At 46.1% G+C, this 25349-nt stretch overlaps 1 protein-coding gene across 1 annotated transcript in view; it reads right to left on the bottom strand.

Moving 5' to 3' along the window:
* Positions 1-25349, bottom strand: part of slc9a7 (solute carrier family 9 member 7) — a 61897-nt gene that overhangs the window by 5266 nt on the left and 31282 nt on the right. Inside the window, exons 13-15 of the mRNA XM_072439369.1 lie at positions 8571-8634; positions 6079-6155; positions 3956-4061 (exon numbers count right to left, since the gene is read on the bottom strand). Coding sequence (XP_072295470.1) covers positions 3956-4061; positions 6079-6155; positions 8571-8634 — 247 coding nt within the window. The remainder of the gene's footprint in view (positions 1-3955; positions 4062-6078; positions 6156-8570; positions 8635-25349) is intronic.

The following is a 25349-nucleotide window of genomic DNA, read 5'->3' as shown; positions in this document are numbered from 1 at the left end:
ATAAACTATGAGGTTTTTAAACCTCAAACTCAACTCAAATGAAGAAAACCAATATAGCTGCATCATGTGTGTCATTGACACAGACTAATGACATCATAATGAGGGGACGAGTCTTTCCATGACCCTGGAAACAACACTAACCAGAGCGTCCAATACAGGACATGGGACATGAACGGTGCTGAGGGACAAACAAAGGGACTAAAGGTTTGTACATGAAATGAATATGAACATGTCTATATAAAGGCAGCAGTCTATAACACGTACAGCCAGTTTAATAAGTATAAGTATACTTTAATAAGTATAGTACTCTGTGTTGTGGCGCGCTCTGTGTTTGCCGCTCTAATTGAGAGAGGATCCATATTCATGTCCTGGGGACATGAACACAAGGCCAGAGCAGGATCCTCACGTGACAAAAGCAATGGAAGTCTTTTTGTGATGGGAATTTTACAAAATCATGTCATTCATTTGAAAGTAAAATGACATCTACTGGTATAGCAGAGCATTAACTTATACAAATAGAATGTGAGTTCTTTGAATGTACAGATTTTGGCTCTCCCTTCTGGTGGTGGACGGCTCTTGAATTAGAATGAGTGGTACAATGCAGAGCGAGCTTGGCTTGGCACGCACAACTCTGCTGCAAACAAACAGCGATTAACTGTTAGTACTTTACTTAAATACAACTTCAGTTCCTGTATTTTAAGCAAAAATCTGTATCTTGACATATTGTACCATTCGCAAATTGATTTTAGCACTCCATAAAGTACAGGAAATATTGCAGCTCCTTTTCTTAGTTACGCACCTCCCTCTTGTGGACAATCTGTGGACAATCTGGTTCTGTATTGATCCACAAAGACAATGACAATGACAGTGGCTCAAAAAACATTCACAGACTTAAAGTTTCCTCTGAAAGTCCCAGCAGTGACTTTCCTGGATGAAAAGAAGTGTATTTGAGTGAACGGGACTGTGACTGGATTTGAGTTTAAAATCTCAGTGTCATTCAGCACAGTATCATCATTGAAGGGCCCCTGAAAGGGCCCTTTGTGCCCCCTGAATATAAAAGGCTTCTTGACCATGCATTTTCTCCCCTCGCTCGAGGCCCCTGCTTTGTGCTGCACTGGGAGCCATAGAAATACACTGAGGATATTACAATCCTCCAGAGAGTGTTTCAGTCTGCAGAGCCTTCCTCAGGCGCTGGACACGTGAAAACAAGAAGACTTTACACATTTTGACATGCAACGTGAGACCAATGTAGAACGTTGAAATATTTGTAGATAATGATCCTAATTCTGCGACAATCGGGGTTGAGATTATCACAGAAGTATGCGTTGTCTTTCTTTGCTTTGATTACCTCAATCAAATCAAATGTATTTCACTTACATTTTATTACAAATAGAATAACATTTTTACAATCATTTTGGATTGTACATGGGCAGCTCACTGTTGATGAGAATGTGCCGAGGACAACTGTAAATTCTGTAGATTAGTCACACATTCCTTCCATTTCAGCCTGTGGGAGGAGCTTCCGAGTGTGTCACTGTCCAGAGTCCACATATATACAATATATACAACATATATATACAACACATACAACATAAACAACACATACAACATAAACAACATAAACAACAAATACAACATAAACAACACATACAACATAAACAACACATACAACATATACAACATATACAACACATACAACACATACAACATATACAACATATACAACATATACAACACATACAACATATACAACATATACAACACATACAACACATACAACATATACAACATATACAACATATACAACATATACAACATATACAACACATACAACACATACAACATATACAACATATACAACATATACAACACATACAACATATACAACATATACAACACATACAACACATACAACATATACAACATATACAACATATACAACACATACAACATATACAACACATACAACATAAACAACATAAACAACAAATACAACATAAACAACACATACAACATAAACAACACATACAACATATACAACATATACAACACATACAACACATACAACATATACAACATATACAACATATACAACACATACAACATATACAACATATACAACACATACAACACATACAACATATACAACATATACAACATATACAACATATACAACATATACAACACATACAACACATACAACATATACAACATATACAACATATACAACACATACAACATATACAACATATACAACACATACAACACATACAACATATACAACATATACAACATATACAACACATACAACATATACAACACATACAACATATACAACATAAACAACAAATACAACACATACAACACATACAACATATACAACACATACAACACATACAACACATACAACATATACAACATATACAACAAATACAACATATACAACAAATACAACATAAACAACATATACAACATATACAACATATACAACATATACAACACATACAACACATACAACATATACAACATATACAACAAATACAACATATACAACAAATACAACATATACAACATATACAACAAATACAACATAAACAACATATACAACATATACAACATATACAACACATACAACACATACAACAAATACAACACATACAACATATACAACATATACAACACATACAACACATACAACAAATACAACACATACAACATATACAACATAAACAACAAATACAACACATACAACATAAACAACATATACAACATATACAACATAAACAACAAATACAACACATACAACATATACAACATATACAACATATACAACATATACAACAAATACAACATATACAACATATATATACAACCAATACAACATATACAACAAATATATACACCAAATACAACATATACAACATATATATACAACATATACAACACATACAACACATACAACACATACAACATATACAACAAATACAACATATACAACACATACAACACATACAACACATACAACATATACAACATATACAACACATACAACACATACAACATATACAACATATACAACACATACAACACATACAACACATACAACACATACAACACATACAACACATACAACATATACAACAAATACAACATATACAACATAAACAACAAATACAACATATATATACACCAAATACAACATATACAACATATATATACAACAAATACAACATATACAACACATACAACACATACAACATATACAACATATACAACACATACAACACATACAACACATACAACATATACAACATATACAACACATACAACACATACAACATATACAACATATACAACACATACAACACATACAACACATACAACACATACAACATATACAACATATACAACATATACAACACATACAACACATACAACACATACAACACATACAACACATACAACATATACAACATATACAACACATACAACACATACAACACATACAACACATACAACACATACAACATATACAACATATACAACATATACAACACATACAACACATACAACACATACAACATATACAACATATACAACATATACAACACATACAACACATACAACACATACAACACATACAACACATACAACATATACAACATATACAACACATACAACACATACAACACATACAACATATACAACATATACAACACATACAACACATACAACATATACAACACATACAACACATACAACATATACAACATATACAACACATACAACATATACAACATATACAACACATACAACACATACAACATATACAACATATACAACACATACAACAAAATAAGTCCAATCAAGGTCATTTCAGGTCATATTTGACCTGCTTTATGCCTTTATGGATATTTGAAGGGAACATGTGTATATATGAACAGTAGTCACTTACTTGGTAGGCCTGGGGGCTGGTGAGGCAGCTGGCCAGAGGTCCACAGTAACTGGGCAGAGTGGAGGTGAGCGGGGGCCCACTGTGGGTCAGGAGCGGCTTCAGATAACTGGACACATGGCCATAAGGAGCAAAACTGAACACATGAGGAAATAGAACAGCCAGCAGCGGTGGGGAAGAAATATACGGGATTGTACTCTAAATCAAAGAAAGAATCTGTGGATTATTTGGCAGCAATAAAGAAATGTTCAGTTTATCATCAATTTATGGAGGAAGTGGTCAAATTCTATATCCTGTTTGTGGATCCACATGAAATAATCTCACCAGGACACTACAATCAAAGACAAATACAGAGCATATTATACATACTGCATATTGTCATACAAAAGAAATCAATATTCTCTCCTCTGAAAAGCCTTTTCTCTGCAGATGTTTTGTCTCAAATGACTTAAATCTGTTGCTTTACGTTGGACTGTGTAGATCCAGACTTATATCATGTGTTTTTATCTTCAACAGATGGAATAAAGCTTTTCCAAACAGTGCCTGGGTTTTTGTCTGATTTCATAGATATTTTTGAGATTTGACCTTAGACAACTACTACGTTTCCAAATGATATATAAAAACATCTTTTGAAAATATTTATACACACTTTTAATACAAACTTGAAAGTAGAATGCTGTTCAGTCTTTAGTCTCTGTTCTGCGGTTTCACTAAACACTAATGATGCTATTATTTGAGTCCCTTAATGTGTTTCCGATCAAACATCTTTCCTTCCGGCTTTGGAGAAAACAAGGTTAAGAAGTGCAGGAAGTGTGAGCCCGGCATCTCTCCTTCTGTCCAATTACTCTGACCCGCTCTGGACAAACCTTTCTTTGAGAGAACTTTCCTGTCACGACACGCATCAACACGCATACGGATCCACTTTGGAAATAAGATGGACACACTAGAGTCCAGGGAGACACAAGATGTTTTTAACTATGAATTCATCAGTAAAAACAGCAACAACCTTTGTAGAAATTCCTTTCTTATGCAAATCTGAGGTGGAAATAACACAATACAACGTAGAAATAAAAGTGAATTATCTCACAAAAACCCATAGCACAAATAACAATAAAAACTCTTCTGTGCAAACTTGAGCTCAGTTTTACAAAACACAAGCAAACAATGAGCAACTGTCTCTTCTGCACTTGTGCTCCACCATCGCCTCAACAAACATCTCATTTCTCATTTGGATTTGGTCGAGCTCGAGGTTTCTCTGCTGATCCGTCCTCGTTCTCAGGCGACTCTGGAAATGAGTTTGTGTCTTACGAGTGTCACTGGGGAAAGACTCTTCACTGTAAAAACACAGCTGGTCTTCTTCAAAACAAGCCACAATCAGCCGCCCGGGGAAATGGTTGTTATGGAGGGAGGACGAGGGAGGACGAGGGAGGACGAGGGAGGACGAGGGAGGACGAGGGAGGACGAGGAGGACGAGGGAGGACGAGGAGGACGAGGGAGGACGAGGGAGGACGAGGAGGACGAGGGAGGACGAGGAGGACGAGGGAGGACGAGGGAGGACGAGGGAGGACGAGGAGGACGAGGGAGGACGAGGAGGACGAGGGAGGACGAGGGAGGACGAGGAGGACGAGGGAGGACGAGGGAGGACGAGGGAGGACGAGGGAGGACGAGGAGGACGAGGGAGGACGAGGAGGACGAGGGAGGACGAGGGAGGACGAGGGAGGACGAGGAGGACGAGGGAGGACGAGGGAGGACGAGGAGGACGAGGGAGGACGAGGGAGGACGAGGGAGGACGAGGGAGGACGAGGGAGGACGAGGAGGACGAGGGAGGACGAGGGAGGACGAGGAGGACGAGGGAGGACGAGGGAGGACGAGGGAGGACGAGGGAGGACGAGGGAGGACGAGGGAGGACGAGGGAGGACGAGGACACAGCGGGGGAAAGGCACAGAGCAGTGCAGTTCAATTGTTGCGGTTAACCACGGAAAGTGAGACTGGTTTGAAACAGGCTTTGTCTTCTTTGGGTTCAAATGAACTGAGAATAATGTGTCGACGCAGAAGAGAATCTGAAAGACTTTGTTGTTGGTATTAAAGTGGTATTAAAGGTTGTTGGTATTAAAGAGGAAGGATACTTGTGATCGAAGGTGTACCACAGTCTGAAGAGCGAGGCACTTTCCTGTTTGGTATGACTCTGGTCCTGAGCGTCGTCCTGGAAACAAACAAGAAGAAATATGTCACACCCTACGGCCCGCGGGCCACATGTGGCCCGTTTGTCTCTATAATCCGGCCCGACAAACATGCCAAGTCATTTTTCCTTTTTTGCCCTCAGGCTTCTGTCTGCACTTGTGTCCTTAATAAATATGACGTGAAATGAATTCAATGATAGATTCAATAGCCTATATTTAACAGAAATTATATTTTATTAAATCATTGCCCCCCTGCACTACAGGCAGATTAGGTTTCATTGAAATGGGATATTGGATCATGTATTTCTTTGTGTTCTAAAAATAAAAATAGGTTTACTTCAAATGTACAGTTGAATTGACAGAATTGACAGGTTCACTCTTTAATGCGCCGTCAGTTTACTTCAGACCACATGGTTCAACTGGTCAAACTCACTCTCTTGGCGTCGCCTGTGATTTAGGCACAAATCTATTCTTTACTCTGCCCCAGTGGCCCTCAAGCGCCTACAGACAGTGGCCCTCACGCGCCTCCAGACAGTGGCCCTCAAGCGCCTCCAGACAGTGGCCCTCACGCGCCTCCAGACAGTGGCCCTCACGCGCCTCCAGACAGTGGCCCTCAAGCGCCTCCAGACAGTGGCCCTCACGCGCCTCCAGACAGTGGCCCTCAAGCGCCTCCAGACAGTGGCCCTCAAGCGCCTACAGACAGTGGCCCTCACGCGCCTCCAGACAGTGGCCCTCAAGCGCCTCCAGACAGTGGCCCTCACGCGCCTCCAGACAGTGGCCCTCAAGCGCCTCCAGACAGTGGCCCTCAAGCGCCTACAGACAGTGGCCCTCAAGCGCCTACAGACAGTGGCCCTCAAGCGCCTACAGACAGTGGCCCTCAAGCGCCTACAGACAGTGGCCCTCAAGCGCCTCCAGACAGTGGCCCTCACGCGCCTCCAGACAGTGGCCCTCAAGCGCCTCCAGACAGTGGCCCTCACGCGCCTCCAGACAGTGGCCCTCACGCGCCTCCAGACAGTGGCCCTCACGCGCCTCCAGACAGTGGCCCTCACGCGCCTCCAGACAGTAGCCCTCACGCGCCTCCAGACAGTGGCCCTCACGCGCCTCCAGACAGTAGCCCTCACGCGCCTCCAGACAGTGGCCCTCACGCGTCTCCAGACAGTGGCCCTCACGCGCCTCCAGACAGTGGCCCTCAAGCGCCTACAGACAGTGGCCCTCAAGCGCCTACAGACAGTGGCCCTCAAGCGCCTACAGACAGTGGCCCTCACGCGCCTCCAGACAGTGGCCCTCACGCGCCTCCAGACAGTGGCCCTCAAGCGCCTCCAGACAGTGGCCCTCACGCGCCTCCAGACAGTGGCCCTCAAGCGCCTCCAGACAGTGGCCCTCACGCGCCTCCAGACAGTGGCCCTCACGCGCCTCCAGACAGTGGCCCTCACGCGCCTCCAGACAGTGGCCCTCACGCGCCTCCAGACAGTGGCCCTCACGCGCCTCCAGACAGTGGCCCTCACGCGCCTCCAGACAGTGGCCCTCACGCGCCTCCAGACAGTAGCCCTCACGCGCCTCCAGACAGTGGCCCTCACGCGTCTCCAGACAGTGGCCCTCACGCGCCTCCAGACAGTGGCCCTCACGCGCCTCCAGACAGTGGCCCTCACGCGTCTCCAGACAGTGGCCCTCACGCGCCTCCAGACAGTAGCCCTCACGCGCCTCCAGACAGTGGCCCTCACGCGCCTCCAGACAGTAGCCCTCACGCGCCTCCAGACAGTGGCCCTCACGCGTCTCCAGACAGTGGCCCTCACGCGCCTCCAGACAGTAGCCCTCACGCGCCTCCAGACAGTGGCCCTCACGCGCCTCCAGACAGTAGCCCTCACGCGTCTCCAGACAGTGGCCCTCACGCGCCTCCAGACAGTGGCCCTCACGCGCCTCCAGACAGTAGCCCTCACGCGTCTCCAGACAGTGGCCCTCACGCGCCTCCAGACAGTGGCCCTCACGCGCCTCCAGACAGTGGCCCTCACGCGCCTCCAGACAGTGGCCCTCACGCGCCTCCAGACTGGAGTGTATTTCATTTTTACGGCCGACACTGGGAGGAAAATGGCTCCCTAACTTTTAACAAGCCGTAACTCCGGTACATACTTTTTATGGCTGTGCAGAAAGCAGAAACTTTCTGCACATTTAACTAAAGAAGTTAATATATCTTCAGAAAATACTTTTTTGAGTTGATTTTTGCAGATCATAAACTGTCTCTATAAAGATGTCGTTTCATTTATGTCAGTCACTTTCAGCTCTAGCATTGCCATTTCATCTCATAAAACACAAAATAAAATGCCCAGAATTCATTGTGGAAAACTATAATAAAGAATCTTTAGTCCAACTCTGTCCAAAATGTTGACAGAAAGAACCATCGCAGACGTTTGACTGCCTCGTATCTGCAGTTAAACACTTACTCCCTGCAGCACTTGAAAGTTGTCTCCTGTGGGCTGGAAGTCTTGATCCGAGTCCACACCGACCCTAAAAGACAAGATTGAAGAAGTCATTAAAGTCAAAACATGTCATCAAACCAATTTGTTCTCATTTATTCTTAAATTTCCCCTCAAACTCAGAATCAGGGTCGTCTGTGACGTGATCGACCTCTTTGTGGCTTCACTTTTGAGGCTCTGCTAAAACATCAAAGGTCTGAATGAAAAAGCTGAGAAACGCAGCAAGTTAGCCTAAAAAAGCATAGAAAGAGCACAAAAGTAAGCAGTTCCATACAAAAGAACAAGATTGTAGAACGACTCAAGAGATATGAAAATGGAATGATTTTCCGCATCGCACGACGAAATCTGATCAAATGGGCAATAAATAAAATATTTGATATGTCATGATGAACAAGAGATGACAATGTAATATATATATATATATATATATATATATATATATATATATATATACATTTAATGCCATGATAACAACTAGATCATTGTTGATTTGGAGCAAAAACAAAAGGTAGTTTTAAGGGTTGATTTTTTAACATAATAATTCTACGTTTTGACGATTAATTGCTTATCAATACAAATGTCTAGTCTTAGCTATCAAAAAACAGCTTTGTTCCTCTGCAACAGTAACATAACGATCCTGCAATAAAAATGTACTTTGTTCCTCTGATTTTGGAGCTATGATCAGCTTAAGGATGTGTTTCTTTGTAGTAAATGAGAGTTTACAACATGGCACCGCTGCTTATATAACAATAATAAAATATACTTTAAAGACATCATCCTCTTAAGAACTGTAGCCATTGTGCAAGACATCTTGGCTCCAAAAGCAGAGCAGATACAATGAGGTGCATGTGACCTCTGACCTCTGACCCAGTCACTGAGCAGGAAATGAAAGTATAAAGCAGAAAACACCATTTCATGTGACAGTTCCATCAGGAGCACACTGCTTTGTATTTCAAGGAGTCTAAATGTTTTAAAAAGAGACGCCTGATGTTCTGAAGCATTAGACGCCTCAACGATCAAACTGAGCTCAAACTGATGAACAAAAAGGACCTGATTAACAAGAGGACTTAGTAAAAGTATAGATAAATATAGTATACTACTCAAGAAAGACTGAGATCAAATTGGACCTGGATTTGAACAGCAAATATAATAATATAGTATAATATAGTTAGTTTTGAAGGTGCACTACATAATGAAACCTACGTTTTCTGTTTTATGCATCAAAAATACTCAGCAAAAAAACAAGCATTCGTACTGTGAGCGGACTCGCCTCTCCACAGATCTAAACCTGTAACTCGTCTCTATGGAGATACACATGTTTAATGCCATACTGTGGAACATTTCCGGAAAAGCAAAAAGCAGGTGGCACTTTTATATTTTAAATGTTAGATATTTAAATATTTGTATTGGCCTTATTTGTTCATAAACACTGAAAACAGAGCAGGATTCAGAATATAATAACAGGCTTGTTTCTGTCATGGTTTTGAATCCTCCCTGCTCCTCATCTGCTCATTATCTCATCTTATCCAACAGTCGTGTCATTTTATCAGAGGTCAAATAGTGAGTTTATCACAAAGAGATAAGTCATAACTGAAGAGAGAGAAACTCAAATGTACCGAAAACATGCAGAGTATTGAAATAATACTGATATGTTTACAACAGATTGGTTGATATCATATTATAAACCGTTAAATAGAAAAAGTGCAGCTATAAACAAGGCTGAAACATTGTTAGCTTTTGTAAAAGTTAACCCCCGAGACAGACTTTGGACACACCTTAAATACACCTTAAATACACTTTAAATACACTTTAAATACACCTTACATACACCTTACATACACCTTACATACACCTTACATACACCTTACATACACCTTACATACACCTTACATACACCTTACATACACCTTACATACACCTTACATACACCTTACATACACCTTACATACACCTTACATACACCTTACATACACCTTACATACACCTTACATACACCTTACATACACCTTAAATACACCTTAAATACACCTTAAATACACCTTAAATACACCTTAAATACACCTTAAATACACCTTAAATACACCTTAAATACACTTTAAATACACTTTAAATACACTTTAAATACACTTTAAATACACTTTAAATACACTTTAAATACACTTTAAATACACTTTAAATACACTTTAAATACACTTTAAATACACTTTAAATACACTTTAAATACACTTTAAATACACCTTAAATACACTTTAAATACACTTTAAATAAACCTGAAATACACCAGAAATACACCTTAAATACAGCATAAATACAGCATAAATACACCATAAATACACCATAAATACAGCATAAATCCACTACCTTAGCCAGCTTCTGTCAGACTCTAGGTTGATAAAGTGTGTGTTACTGAGCAGAAGGATTAGAATTGAACAGCGTCAGTTTAATTGTTCTAAAGCCCAGACTCTTCTGGATGAAGGGGCCACGACTGCAGCCGGTCGGGGCCAATAAGACACAAACTATGAACATGACATGACATAAATATCCAGCATTTGTAATTGTGCTTAAAAAAAATACAAATAAAAAAGTACAGAGGACAACGTAATATTCTGTGTGACTAAACTGATGAAACAGTTAACAGATGTTTAACTGTTTACAACAACAAACATGAACATTATTTCTGCGTCGACCTCGAATTCAAAAATCATATTTAAACACAATTCACATCTTTGGCATTTGCCATGGAAACTTTATAATATGTTGTTGCCATGGAAATGTTACAATGTTGTTGCCATGGAAATGTTACAATGTTGTGAGGATCCAGATTCCTCAGCTATTGTCTAACTCACTACATCTGTGAGGAGCGGGGCCCCTGTGGATCAGACAAAGCTGCAAAAACAAAGACACTCAAGGAGGTGGAGGCGGGGACTGACCTGCAGATTATGAGAAGAGGGGGCCCCACAGAAGAGGGGGCTTTACAGAAGAGGGGGCCCCACAGAAGAGGGGGCTTTACAGAAGAGGGGGCCCCACAGAAGAGGGGGCTTTACAGAAGAGGGGGCCCCACAGAAGAGGGGGCTTTACAGAAGAGGGGGCCCCACAGAAGAGGGGGCTTTACAGAAGAGGGGGCCCCACAGAAGAGGGGGCCCCACAGAAGAGGGGGCCCCACAGAAGAGGAGGCTTTACAGAAGAGGGGGCCCCACAGAAGAGGGGGCTTTACAGAAGAGGGGGCCCCACAGAAGAGGGGGCTTTACAGAAGAGGGGGCCCCACAGAAGAGGGGGCCCCACAGAAGAGGGGGCCCCACAGAAGAGGGGGCCCCACAGAAGAGGAGGCTTTACAGGAGAGGGGGCCCCACAGAAGAGGGACCCCCAGGGGCCTGTTGCACAGGGGCCTCTCATGGAAAAGCTCAAACGTTGTAATAATAATCTAAAGTCCATGTTTGTTTACTATACATATATGCTCACATGACATTACTTTAAAGGTACACTATGCAACTTTTAAGGTGGAGGGTACACCACCTGATGGTTTCCATGGAGATGTTATTTACTCTGAATGTTCTATAAAATAGCAATAAACATACAGTATTTATCTTGCATTTATCACATGAAGAGTGTCAGTGGGGCAGCCTCTCCACAGATCTGCTGGTCTCCATGGAGATATAAGTTAATGCTGCGTAACATTTCAAATAAAAAAATGACACAGCGTACTTTTAGCATAAAAGGATTTGATTTAGTCAAACTTTAATTGAAGTGGACAAGTTGCTCCGAAAACACAAACCACATTGACAATTCAACAAACAATCATATTTGATTTGTAAATGTCAAATCTATTTGTGATAAAATGTGAATATATGATTATATTTCTGTAATGTATTTTATCTGCATAATAGTGATATATTATCTGCATCATTAGTCTAAGAGAAAAACGGGTGTGTGACAGCATTTGTTTGTGAAGGTGTCGTAAAGCAACGGAATGTTTATCCTAGGGAGGGTGTAACACCCCAGGGGAGTTAGATAAACATGACCCAAGGCTTTATCTCTACCAACTGTTGTAAAAGACAAGTGCCTTGATGTGAAGCTGACCAATGAGAAATGTGACCCGCCTATTCCAGAATATTTAATAAAACCAACCAACATGAGAAAAAACGGCGTGAGACGCAGGAGGGTCACCAGGCTGCTTACAACAGCCTGCGTGACCTGTCCCAGCGTTTTCTCCCAAGCTTGCCACACAAACGTCTGATATTTCTGTGTCGTTTCATACTCTAAGTTGAATTGTGTTCTCTATGTGTTAAGGAATAACATTGGTGTATGTCTCATTCCATGACACTACTACAGCCCAAATGACATCAACACTTTGTTTTGACAGTTTCATCGTTTTCATCGCCTTCTTATATTTTCTGATCACATGACAGATCCTGACAACTTGAAGCCGACACAAACATGATTTCTCTTCACGCGCCACAGAGACATTAACAATTGATTGATGTCCCATTGTCCCACTGTCCCACTGTCCCACGTGCGTCTGAAACAAACCGTCACCGAGAGGAAAAGCCAGAGTCAAAGCACCAGAGCCGCGCCCATCACCACTTACTGTCACACACTCACTCTGACACTCAGACACTCACAGACACACACACACCACCACTTACTGTCAAATACAGCACCTTGAGTATCTCCACTGGTCACAAGGTCCAGCTTTAAATCTGCCACAGCAAATACACAATGTTCAAACTCATTATTATTTATAACTCAATGAATACCACTGTATTCTGATGGTTAGAACATGTTATATCAGTACAGACACTTTCTGGCACATGTGCAGTAAGGATAAGCCAGATAATAGAGGACTCAGAGTGAAAACATGAATATGCAGCAGAATGAGTCAGATATGAGCCGTGTTATTTCAGGACAGCCACTAATCCAGACGGATGTTCTACTATGAGCTTTAGGACATGTAGTGTCAAACTATGAGCTTTAGAGCAATATTCATATGCTGATGTTGTTGAGGTTGAGGTGCACTGACTGTTCTGTTGTGGATCTGACATCAGCTCGTTTCCATAGAGATGGGATTGGAATGTGCTGCAGTTTAACGTTCAGTTTCAGGCAGTTTTATTACTAAAAAGTGCCTTGTTATTGTGATAGATTAATATTATTCTATAGAACGTTCTAAAAGCCTCTTATGATGACGACAAGAACAAGGCAGTTTACGTCGCCCGGATCGGCGTCACCGGGGCCCCATCCTGGAGCCAGGCCTGGGATGGGTGCTCCATAGCGAGCGCCTGGTGGCCGGGTCTTACCCCACGGGGCCCGTGGGGTAAGACCCCGACCCACCCAGAGCGACGTGGGGCCGCCCTCCCGTGGGCCCACCACCCGCAGGAGGATCCATAAGGGGCCGGTGCAGAGAGATCTGGGCGGCAGTCGACGGCAGGGGCCTCAGCGACCAGATCTCCAGACACAGAGACTAACTCTGGGGACATGGAACGTCACCTCGCTGGGGGGAAAGAGCCTGAGCTTGTGCGGGAGGTTGAGCGATATCAACTAGATATAGTCGGCCTCACCTCCACGCACAGTTTGGGCTCTGGAACCATCTCCTCGAGAGGGACTGGACGCTCCACTTCTCTGGTGTTGCCCGCGGGGAGAGGCGGCGGGCTGGTGTGGGCTTGCTTATAGCCCCTCAGCTCAGCCGCCACGTGTTGGAGTTTACCCCGGTGAACGAGAGGGTCGCGTCCCTCCGCCTTCGGGTGGGGGACAGGTCTCTCACTGTTGTGGCGGCCTACGGGCCGAACAGCAGTGCAGAGTACCCGGCCTTCTTGGAGTCCTTGGGAGGGGTACGGGACAGTGCACCGACCGGGGACTCCGTTGTTCTACTGGGGGACCTCAACGCCCACGTGGGCAATGACAGTGACACCTGGAGAGGGGTGATCGGGAAGAACGGCTTCCCCGATCTGAACCCGAGCGGTGTTCAGTTATTGGACTTCTGTGCCACGGATTGTCCATAACGAACACCATGTTCAAGCACAAGGGTGTTCATCAGTGCACATGGCACCAGGACACAGGCCGGAGGTCAATGATCGACTTTGTTGTTGTGTCATCAGACCTCCGGCCGCGTGTCTTGGACACTCGGGTGAAGAGAGGGGCAGAGTTGTCAACCGATCACCACCTGGTGGTGAGTTGGATCCGCTGGCGGAGGAGGAAGCCGGACAAACTTGGCAGACCCAAGCGCATTGTGAGGGTCTGTTGGGAACGTCTTGAGGAGCCCTCTGTCAGTAGGGTATTCAACTCGCACCTCCGGGAGAGCTTCTCCCATGTCCCGGGGGAGGTTGGGGACATTGAGTCCGAGTGGACCATGTTCTCCGCCTCCATTGTTGATGCGGCTGCTCGGAGCTGTGGTCGCAAGGTCTCCGGTGCCTGTTGTGGCGGCAACCCCCGAACCTGGTGGTGGACACCGGAAGTAAGGAATGCCGTCAGACTGAAGAAGGAGGCCTATCAGGCCACTCTGGCTTGTAGGTCTCCGGAGGTCATCGACGGGTATCGGCAGGCCAAGCGAGCCGCGGCTCGTGCTGTCGCAGAGGCAAAAACCCGGGCCTGGGAGGAGTTCGGGGAGGCCATGGAGGAGGACTATCGGTCGGCACCAAAGAAATTCTGGCAAACCGTCCGGCGCCTCAGGAGGGGGATGCAGTGCCTCACCAACACCATTTACGGTGCGGGTGGAGGCCTGCTGACCTCGACTGGGGATGTCGTCGGACGGTGGAAGGAATACTTTGAGGATCTCCTTAATCCCTCAGTCACGTCTTCCGAAGAGGAAGTAGAGACCGGGGACTCGGAGGCTGGCTCATCCATCACCCAAGCTGAAGTCACTGAGGTTGTTCGCAAACTCCTCGGTGGCTCCGGGGGTGGATGAGATCCGCCCTGAGTACCTAAAGTATCTGGATGTTGTAGGACTGTCTTGGCTGACACGTCTCTGCAACATCGCGTGGCGTTCGGGGACCGTGCCTCTGGACTGGCAGACCGGGGTGGTGGTCCCTCTGTTCAAGAAGGGGGACCGGAGGGTGTGTTCCAACTACAGAGGGATCACACTCCTCAGCCTCCCGGGTAAGGTCTATTCCAAGGTACTGGAGAGGAGAATCCGACCGATAGTCGAACCTCGGATTCAGGAGGAGCAGAGTGGTTTTCGTCCCGGTCGTGGAACACTGGACCAGCTCTATACCCTCCATTGGGTGCTCGAGGGTTCATGGGAGTTTGCCCAACCAGTCCACATGTGCTTTGTGGATCTGGAGAAGGCTTTCGACCGTGTCCCTTGGGGTGTCCTTTGGGGGGTGCTCCGGGAGTACGGGGTCCGGGGGCCTTTGCTCAGGGCTGTCCGGTCCCTGTATGACCGGAGCAGGAGCTGTGTGCGCATTGCCGGCAGTAAGTCAGACCTGTTCCCAGTGCATGTTGGACTCCTCAGGGCTGCCCTTTGTCACCTGTTCTGTTCATAATTTTTATGGACAGAATTTCTAGGCGCAGTCAGGGGTCGGAGGGTGTCCGGTTTGGGGACCACAGGATCTCATCTCTGCTGTTTGCAGACGATGTTGTCCTGATGGCTCCATCAAACCCGGACCTGCAACATGCACTGGGACGGTTTGCAGCCGAGTGTGAAGCGGCTGGGATGAGAATCAGCTCCAAATCCGAGGCCATGGTTCTCGACCGGAAAAAGGTGGCTTGCCCTCTACAGGTGGGTGGGGTGTCCTTGCCCCAAGTGGAGGAGTTCAAGTATCTCGGGGTCTTGTTCACGAGTGAGGGAAGGATGGAGCGTGAGATCGACAGGCGGATCGGTGCAGCAGCTGCAGTGATGCAGTCGCTGCATCGACTGTTGTGGTAAAGAGGGAGCTGAGCCGAAAGGCAAAGCTCTCTATTTACCGGTCGGTCTACGTTCTGACCTCACCTATGGTCATGAGCTTTGGGTAGTGACCGAAAGAACAAGATCGCGGATACAAGCGGTCGAAATGAGTTTCCTCCACGGGGGGAGCTCGGAGTAGAGCCGCTGCTCCTCCACGTGGAGAGGAGCCAGCTGAGGTGGCTCGGGCATCTGTTCCGGAGCCTCCTGGGCGCCTCCCTCGGGAGGTGTTTCGGGCATGTCCCACCGGGAAGGGGCCCCGGGGAAGACCCAGGACACGCTGGAGAGTCTGGAGATGTCTCTCGGCTGGCCTGGGAACGCCTCGGGATCCCCCCGGAGGAGTTAGAGGAAGTGTCTGGGGAGAAGGAAGTCTGGGAGTCCCTGCTCAGACTGCTGCCCCCGCGACCCGGCCCCGGATAAAGCGGCAGAAGATGGATGGATGGATGAACGTTCTAAGCATCTCCATAAATGTTACATAGTGTTCCTTTAAAGAAAGCAATGGAACGTAGTCGTTAGAAAAAGCAGCACATATGCCAGGCTCTGAGCTGCAGTGTTGAAGGATTGATGAACATCCTCCCCGCTCTTCTCCCTCATTTCACGCTAGACTGTCCTATAAAGCCTGCCAAGGCTAGGACAAGAAAGAATCCTACAGAGGGTGAAAGAATCCTAGAGATTGTACATATTAATGCAGGTATTGAGTATTCTGTAACTAAATGCACTGTCAATGTGTTCTTGTGTTTATTTGAGTAAAATAAGCTTCAGTCGTGGTGTTTATTGTTCCTATTCCATTTTACAACCATCAGTGGGATTTTCCCTAATCAATTTGCAGAAATGATACTGTTGATGACCTGACCCTTGACCCTCTGGGCAAAGTTCTGGGGCCCTCTGGGCAAAATTCTGGGGCCCTCTGGGCAAAGTTCTGGGGCCCTCTGGGCAAAGTTCTGGGGCCCTCTGGGCAAAATTCTGGGGCCCTCTGGGCAAAGTTCTGGGGCCCTCTGGGCAAAGTTCTGGGGCCCTCTGGGCAAAGTTCTGGGGCAATCTCTAGGACCCAAATGCCATTTATTTAATAGTCCTATTTAAATAACATGGGGCTGGATGGAAAATGATATAATTTGTGTTGTTCCCGTTACCACGGCAATGTCAAATCAGCTTCATTCTATACTATTTTTAAGCAACATTATCTAAATATTGAGGTTCTTATTCTATGAATCACAGTTATGTATTCTCATTTGTATTTTGTGCTCTATGTGTTTGTTACTTGTCTGAAATCAAATACATAAGTTGTGCTTATTGTAGTTACAGTATAAGAGAAGATAATCCTTTATGACAATAGTGTGCAGTACTGCACTCGTAATACTGCTCTCCCACTGTCCACCTCTTCCCTGTGGGGTTAGGGTTAGCACTGCATATAGTTTATGTAAATGCACAGCTTTCTCCACGTGCCCTTGTCCCTTATATAAAGTCCAACATTCATAAACAGTTCATAAGAAAACCAGTGGGCTCCATTATCCCAGGAGCTCGTCTGTCACGCACCATTTTCCCTGCAGCAACTTTCTCTTCATTTCTGTCAGAAAAACTGTAACTGGCCTGAAGTCTTCAGACTTTAAGACTGATCATCTTTAACTGTAAGTATTGTAAATAAATGAGGTGATGAACTCTTTGACGCACGCGCCTGCAGCGGTTTGTGTCCGGGTCAAGCATTGTTTTTTTAGTGCTTGTCTGTTTATGCAGATTTGCTCATTATTTCACTACTTGATTATGTTTCCAATGATTTCTAAAGTGCATTGGGAATTTAAATTACATTATTAACCAAATAAAGGCTGAAATATGTTGACTGATTCTTTTAAAGAGAAACTTTACAAATACGCGTTATTCTTACATTATAACTTTTTGTATAACTTTATTTTATTTTTATTTTATTCCATCATCATTATTTTATTATTATTATCTGATTTTTATCTTTATTTTACTTTTTTATTATCTATTTTATTTTATTTTATTTTATTTCCCCCCCTCCATGAGGAATTTTGTTAATAAGAGTTTTTTGTTTTGTTCATAAGAGTTTTATTAAGAGTGTGTTTGAAACATCCTATAATCTCCTTTCCTCCTGTTTCTACTGCAACAACCACATTTCCCCTTGTGTGACATTAAAGGATTATCTTATCTTATCTTGAATGATCACGATTACCAAAAGACTATGATTATTTTTTACTTTAGTTGACAAATCGTGGCAGCTCTGAATTTATTCCTCTCAAGACTCAAAACTCAATAAACCATCACAGCTGCTGCATAAGGTGTAAATGTAAATGTAGCGCTGTTCTGAGGAAGAGACCTCCTCATCTGCCCTGTTGCCATAGCAATGAGAACAAGACATGTCTGACAAAGATCATCTCCAAAAACACAAGAGTTCTCGCTCGAGACAGCGAAGCATTACAACTATCTCACATGCACACACACACATACACACTCGCACACACACCTAAACACACCTAAACTAACACTCACACACGCACGCACACACACACACACACACTCATACACACACCTAAACACACACACACACACACACATAATCCTCTTTGTCATGACAAATGGGAGCAAAGCATTATGGTCCGTGAGCAGCTTAAATGCTCCATGTTAAAATGTATGTGGACAGGGTCTTAGAAAGAGCGACAGGGACAGGGGTCTTAGAAAGAGCGACAGGGTCTTAGAAAGAGCGACAGGGTCTTAGAAAGAGCGACAGGGTCTTAGAAAGAGTGACAGGGACAGGGGTCTTAGAAAGAGCGACAGGGACAGGGGTCTTAGAAAGAGTGACAGGGACAGGGGTCTTAGAAAGAGTGACAGGGTCTTAGAAAGAGCGACAGGGGTCTTAGAAAGAGTGACAGGGGTCATAGAAAGAGCGACAGGGGTCTTAGAAAGAGCGACAGGGACAGGGGTCTTAGAAAGAGCGACAGGGACAGGGGTCTTAGAAAGAGTGACAGGGACAGGGGTCTTAGAAAGAGCGACAGGGTCTTAGAAAGAGCGACAGGGTCTTAGAAAGAGCGACAGGGTCTTAGAAAGAGTGACAGGGGTCTTAGAAAGAGTGACAGGGGTCTTAGAAAGAGCGACAGGGGTCATAGAAAGAGCGACAGGGACAAGGGTCTTAGAAAGAGTGACAGGGACAAGGGTCTTAGAAAGAGCGACAGGGGTCTTAGAAAGAGTGACAGGGGTCTTAGAAAGAGCGACAGGGGTCTTAGAAAGAGTGACAGGGACAGGGGTCATAGAAAGAGCGACAGCGACAGGGGTCTTAGAAAGAGTGACAGGGACAAGGGTCTTAGAAAGAGCGACAGGGGTCTTAGAAAGAGCGACAGGGGTCTTAGAAAGAGTGACAGGGGTCATAGAAAGAGCGACAGGGTCTTAGAAAGAGCGACAGGGGTCTTAGAAAGAGTGACAGGGGTCTTAGAAAGAGCGACAGGGGTCTTAGAAAGAGTGACAGGGACAGGGGTCATAGAAAGAGCGACAGGGACAAGGGTCTTAGAAAGAGTGACAGGGACAAGGGTCTTAGAAAGAGCGACAGGGGTCTTAGAAAGAGTGACAGGGGTCATAGAAAGAGCGACAGGGACAGGGGTCTTAGAAAGAGCGACAGGGACAGGGGTCTTAGAAAGAGCGACAGGGTCTTAGAAAGAGCGACAGGGTCTTAGAAAGAGCGACAGGGTCTTAGAAAGAGTGACAGGGACAGGGGTCTTAGAAAGAGCGACAGGGACAGGGGTCTTAGAAAGAGTGACAGGGACAGGGGTCTTAGAAAGAGTGACAGGGTCTTAGAAAGAGCGACAGGGGTCTTAGAAAGAGTGACAGGGGTCATAGAAAGAGCGACAGGGGTCTTAGAAAGAGCGACAGGGACAGGGGTCTTAGAAAGAGCGACAGGGACAGGGGTCTTAGAAAGAGTGACAGGGACAGGGGTCTTAGAAAGAGCGACAGGGACAGGGGTCTTAGAAAGAGCGACAGGGGTCTTAGAAAGAGCGACAGGGGTCTTAGAAAGAGTGACAGGGACAGGGGTCTTAGAAAGAGTGACAGGGACAGGGGTCTTAGAAAGAGCGACAGGGGTCTTAGAAAGAGCGACAGGGACAGGGGTCTTAGAAAGAGTGACAGGGACAGGGGTCTTAGAAAGAGTGACAGGGGTCATAGAAAGAGCGACAGGGGTCATAGAAAGAGCGACAGGGGTCTTAGAAAGAGCGACAGGGCTCTTTGGGGTCTTAGAAAGAGCGACAGGGACAGGGGTCTTAGAAAGAGTGACAGGGACAGGGGTCTTAGAAAGAGTGACAGGGACAGGGGTCTTAGAAAGAGCGACAGGGGTCTTAGAAAGAGCGACAGGGGTCTTAGAAAGAGTGACAGGGGTCTTAGAAAGAGTGACAGGGGTCATAGAAAGAGCGACAGGGGTCTTAGAAAGAGTGACAGGGGTCATAGAAAGAGCGACAGGGACAGGGGTCTTAGAAAGAGCGACAGGGTCTTAGAAAGAGCGACAGGGACAGGGGTCTTAGAAAGAGTGACAGGGACAGGGGTCTTAGAAAGAGTGACAGGGACAGGGGTCTTAGAAAGAGCGACAGGGGTCTTAGAAAGAGCGACAGGGGTCTTAGAAAGAGCGACAGGGGTCTTAGAAAGAGCGACAGGGGTCTTAGAAAGAGTGACAGGGACAGGGGTCTTAGAAAGAGTGACAGGGACAGGGGTCTTAGAAAGAGCGACAGGGTCTTAGAAAGAGCGACAGGGGTCTTAGAAAGAGTGACAGGGGTCTTAGAAAGAGCGACAGGGGTCATAGAAAGAGCGACAGGGACAAGGGTCTTAGAAAGAGTGACAGGGACAAGGGTCTTAGAAAGAGCGACAGGGGTCTTAGAGTGACAGGGGTCTTAGAAAGAGTGACAGGGGTCATAGAAAGAGCGACAGGGGTCTTAGAAAGAGTGACAGGGGTCATAGAAAGAGCGACAGGGACAGGGGTCTTAGAAAGAGCGACAGGGTCTTAGAAAGAGCGACAGGGTCTTAGAAAGAGCGACAGGGACAGGGGTCTTAGAAAGAGTGACAGGGACAGGGGTCTTAGAAAGAGTGACAGGGACAGAGGTCTTAGAAAGAGCGACAGGGGTCTTAGAAAGAGCGACAGGGGTCTTAGAAAGAGCGACAGGGGTCTTAGAAAGAGCGACAGGGGTCTTAGAAAGAGTGACAGGGACAGGGGTCTTAGAAAGAGTGACAGGGACAGGGGTCTTAGAAAGAGCGACAGGGACAAGGGTCTTAGAAAGAGCGACAGGGGTCTTAGAAAGAGCGACAGGGGTCTTAGAAAGAGTGACAGGGGTCATAGAAAGAGCGACAGGGTCTTAGAAAGAGCGACAGGGGTCTTAGAAAGAGTGACAGGGGTCTTAGAAAGAGCGACAGGGGTCTTAGAAAGAGTGACAGGGACAGGGGTCATAGAAAGAGCGACAGGGACAAGGGTCTTAGAAAGAGTGACAGGGACAAGGGTCTTAGAAAGAGCGACAGGGGTCTTAGAAAGAGTGACAGGGGTCATAGAAAGAGCGACAGGGACAGGGGTCTTAGAAAGAGCGACAGGGACAGGGGTCTTAGAAAGAGCGACAGGGTCTTAGAAAGAGCGACAGGGTCTTAGAAAGAGCGACAGGGTCTTAGAAAGAGTGACAGGGACAGGGGTCTTAGAAAGAGCGACAGGGACAGGGGTCTTAGAAAGAGTGACAGGGACAGGGGTCTTAGAAAGAGTGACAGGGTCTTAGAAAGAGCGACAGGGGTCTTAGAAAGAGTGACAGGGGTCATAGAAAGAGCGACAGGGGTCTTAGAAAGAGCGACAGGGACAGGGGTCTTAGAAAGAGCGACAGGGACAGGGGTCTTAGAAAGAGTGACAGGGACAGGGGTCTTAGAAAGAGCGACAGGGACAGGGGTCTTAGAAAGAGCGACAGGGGTCTTAGAAAGAGCGACAGGGGTCTTAGAAAGAGTGACAGGGACAGGGGTCTTAGAAAGAGTGACAGGGACAGGGGTCTTAGAAAGAGCGACAGGGGTCTTAGAAAGAGCGACAGGGACAGGGGTCTTAGAAAGAGTGACAGGGACAGGGGTCTTAGAAAGAGTGACAGGGGTCATAGAAAGAGCGACAGGGGTCATAGAAAGAGCGACAGGGGTCTTAGAAAGAGCGACAGGGCTCTTTGGGGTCTTAGAAAGAGCGACAGGGACAGGGGTCTTAGAAAGAGTGACAGGGACAGGGGTCTTAGAAAGAGTGACAGGGACAGGGGTTTTAGAAAGAGCGACAGGGGTCTTAGAAAGAGCGACAGGGGTCTTAGAAAGAGTGACAGGGGTCTTAGAAAGAGTGACAGGGGTCATAGAAAGAGCGACAGGGGTCTTAGAAAGAGTGACAGGGGTCATAGAAAGAGCGACAGGGACAGGGGTCTTAGAAAGAGCGACAGGGTCTTAGAAAGAGCGACAGGGACAGGGGTCTTAGAAAGAGTGACAGGGACAGGGGTCTTAGAAAGAGTGACAGGGACAGGGGTCTTAGAAAGAGCGACAGGGGTCTTAGAAAGAGCGACAGGGGTCTTAGAAAGAGCGACAGGGGTCTTAGAAAGAGCGACAGGGGTCTTAGAAAGAGTGACAGGGACAGGGGTCTTAGAAAGAGTGACAGGGACAGGGGTCTTAGAAAGAGCGACAGGGTCTTAGAAAGAGCGACAGGGGTCTTAGAAAGAGTGACAGGGGTCTTAGAAAGAGCGACAGGGGTCATAGAAAGAGCGACAGGGACAAGGGTCTTAGAAAGAGTGACAGGGACAAGGGTCTTAGAAAGAGCGACAGGGGTCTTAGAGTGACAGGGGTCTTAGAAAGAGTGACAGGGGTCATAGAAAGAGCGACAGGGGTCTTAGAAAGAGTGACAGGGGTCATAGAAAGAGCGACAGGGACAGGGGTCTTAGAAAGAGCGACAGGGTCTTAGAAAGAGCGACAGGGTCTTAGAAAGAGCGACAGGGACAGGGGTCTTAGAAAGAGTGACAGGGACAGGGGTCTTAGAAAGAGTGACAGGGACAGAGGTCTTAGAAAGAGCGACAGGGGTCTTAGAAAGAGCGACAGGGGTCTTAGAAAGAGCGACAGGGGTCTTAGAAAGAGCGACAGGGGTCTTAGAAAGAGTGACAGGGACAGGGGTCTTAGAAAGAGTGACAGGGACAGGGGTCTTAGAAAGAGCGACAGGGTCTTAGAAAGAGCGACAGGGGTCTTAGAAAGAGTGACAGGGGTCTTAGAAAGAGCGACAGGGGTCATAGAAAGAGCGACAGGGACAAGGGTCTTAGAAAGAGTGACAGGGACAAGGGTCTTAGAAAGAGCGACAGGGGTCTTAGAAAGAGTGACAGGGGTCTTAGAAAGAGCGACAGGGGTCTTAGAAAGAGCGACAGGGACAGGGGTCTTAGAAAGAGTGACAGGGACAGGGGTCTTAGAAAGAGTGACAGGGACAGGGGTCTTAGAAAGAGCGACAGGGTCTTAGAAAGAGCGACAGGGGTCTTAGAAAGAGTGACAGGGGTCTTAGAAAGAGCGACAGGGGTCATAGAAAGAGCGACAGGGACAAGGGTCTTAGAAAGAGTGACAGGGACAAGGGTCTTAGAAAGAGCGACAGGGGTCTTAGAAAGAGTGACAGGGGTCTTAGAAAGAGTGACAGGGGTCATAGAAAGAGCGACAGGGGTCTTAGAAAGAGTGACAGGGGTCATAGAAAGAGCGACAGGGACAGGGGTCTTAGAAAGAGCGACAGGGTCTTAGAAAGAGCGACAGGGTCTTAGAAAGAGCGACAGGGACAGGGGTCTTAGAAAGAGTGACAGGGACAGGGGTCTTAGAAAGAGTGACAGGGACAGAGGTCTTAGAAAGAGCGACAGGGGTCTTAGAAAGAGCGACAGGGGTCTTAGAAAGAGCGACAGGGGTCTTAGAAAGAGCGACAGGGGTCTTAGAAAGAGTGACAGGGACAGGGGTCTTAGAAAGAGTGACAGGGACAGGGGTCTTAGAAAGAGCGACAGGGTCTTAGAAAGAGCGACAGGGGTCTTAGAAAGAGTGACAGGGGTCTTAGAAAGAGCGACAGGGGTCATAGAAAGAGCGACAGGGACAAGGGTCTTAGAAAGAGTGACAGGGACAAGGGTCTTAGAAAGAGCGACAGGGGTCTTAGAAAGAGTGACAGGGGTCTTAGAAAGAGCGACAGGGGTCTTAGAAAGAGTGACAGGGACAGGGGTCATAGAAAGAGCGACAGCGACAGGGGTCTTAGAAAGAGTGACAGGGACAAGGGTCTTAGAAAGAGCGACAGGGGTCTTAGAAAGAGCGACAGGGGTCTTAGAAAGAGTGACAGGGGTCATAGAAAGAGCGACAGGGTCTTAGAAAGAGCGACAGGGGTCTTAGAAAGAGTGACAGGGGTCTTAGAAAGAGCGACAGGGGTCTTAGAAAGAGTGACAGGGACAGGGGTCATAGAAAGAGCGACAGGGACAAGGGTCTTAGAAAGAGTGACAGGGACAAGGGTCTTAGAAAGAGCGACAGGGGTCTTAGAAAGAGTGACAGGGGTCTTAGAAAGAGCGACAGGGGTCTTAGAAAGAGTGACAGGGACAGGGGTCATAGAAAGAGCGACAGCGACAGGGGTCTTAGAAAGAGTGACAGGGACAAGGGTCTTAGAAAGAGCGACAGGGGTCTTAGAAAGAGCGACAGGGGTCTTAGAAAGAGTGACAGGGGTCATAGAAAGAGCGACAGGGGTCTTAGAAAGAGTGACAGGGGTCATAGAAAGAGCGACAGGGGTCTTAGAAAGAGTGACAGGGGTCATAGAAAAAGCGACAGGGGTCATAGAAAGAGTGACAGGGGTCTTAGAAAGAGCGACAGGGTCTTAGAAAGAGCGACAGGGACAGGGGTCTTAGAAA

This window comes from Eucyclogobius newberryi, unplaced genomic scaffold (genome assembly GCF_026437365.1).
Source record: "Eucyclogobius newberryi isolate DKJ021-1_F unplaced genomic scaffold, fEucNew1.0.hap1 SCAF_9, whole genome shotgun sequence".
Taxonomy (NCBI): Eukaryota; Metazoa; Chordata; class Actinopteri; order Gobiiformes; family Gobiidae; genus Eucyclogobius; species Eucyclogobius newberryi.
The sequence above is the reverse complement of the archived record's forward strand: the minus strand, read 5'-3'. Positions and strand labels throughout refer to the sequence as shown.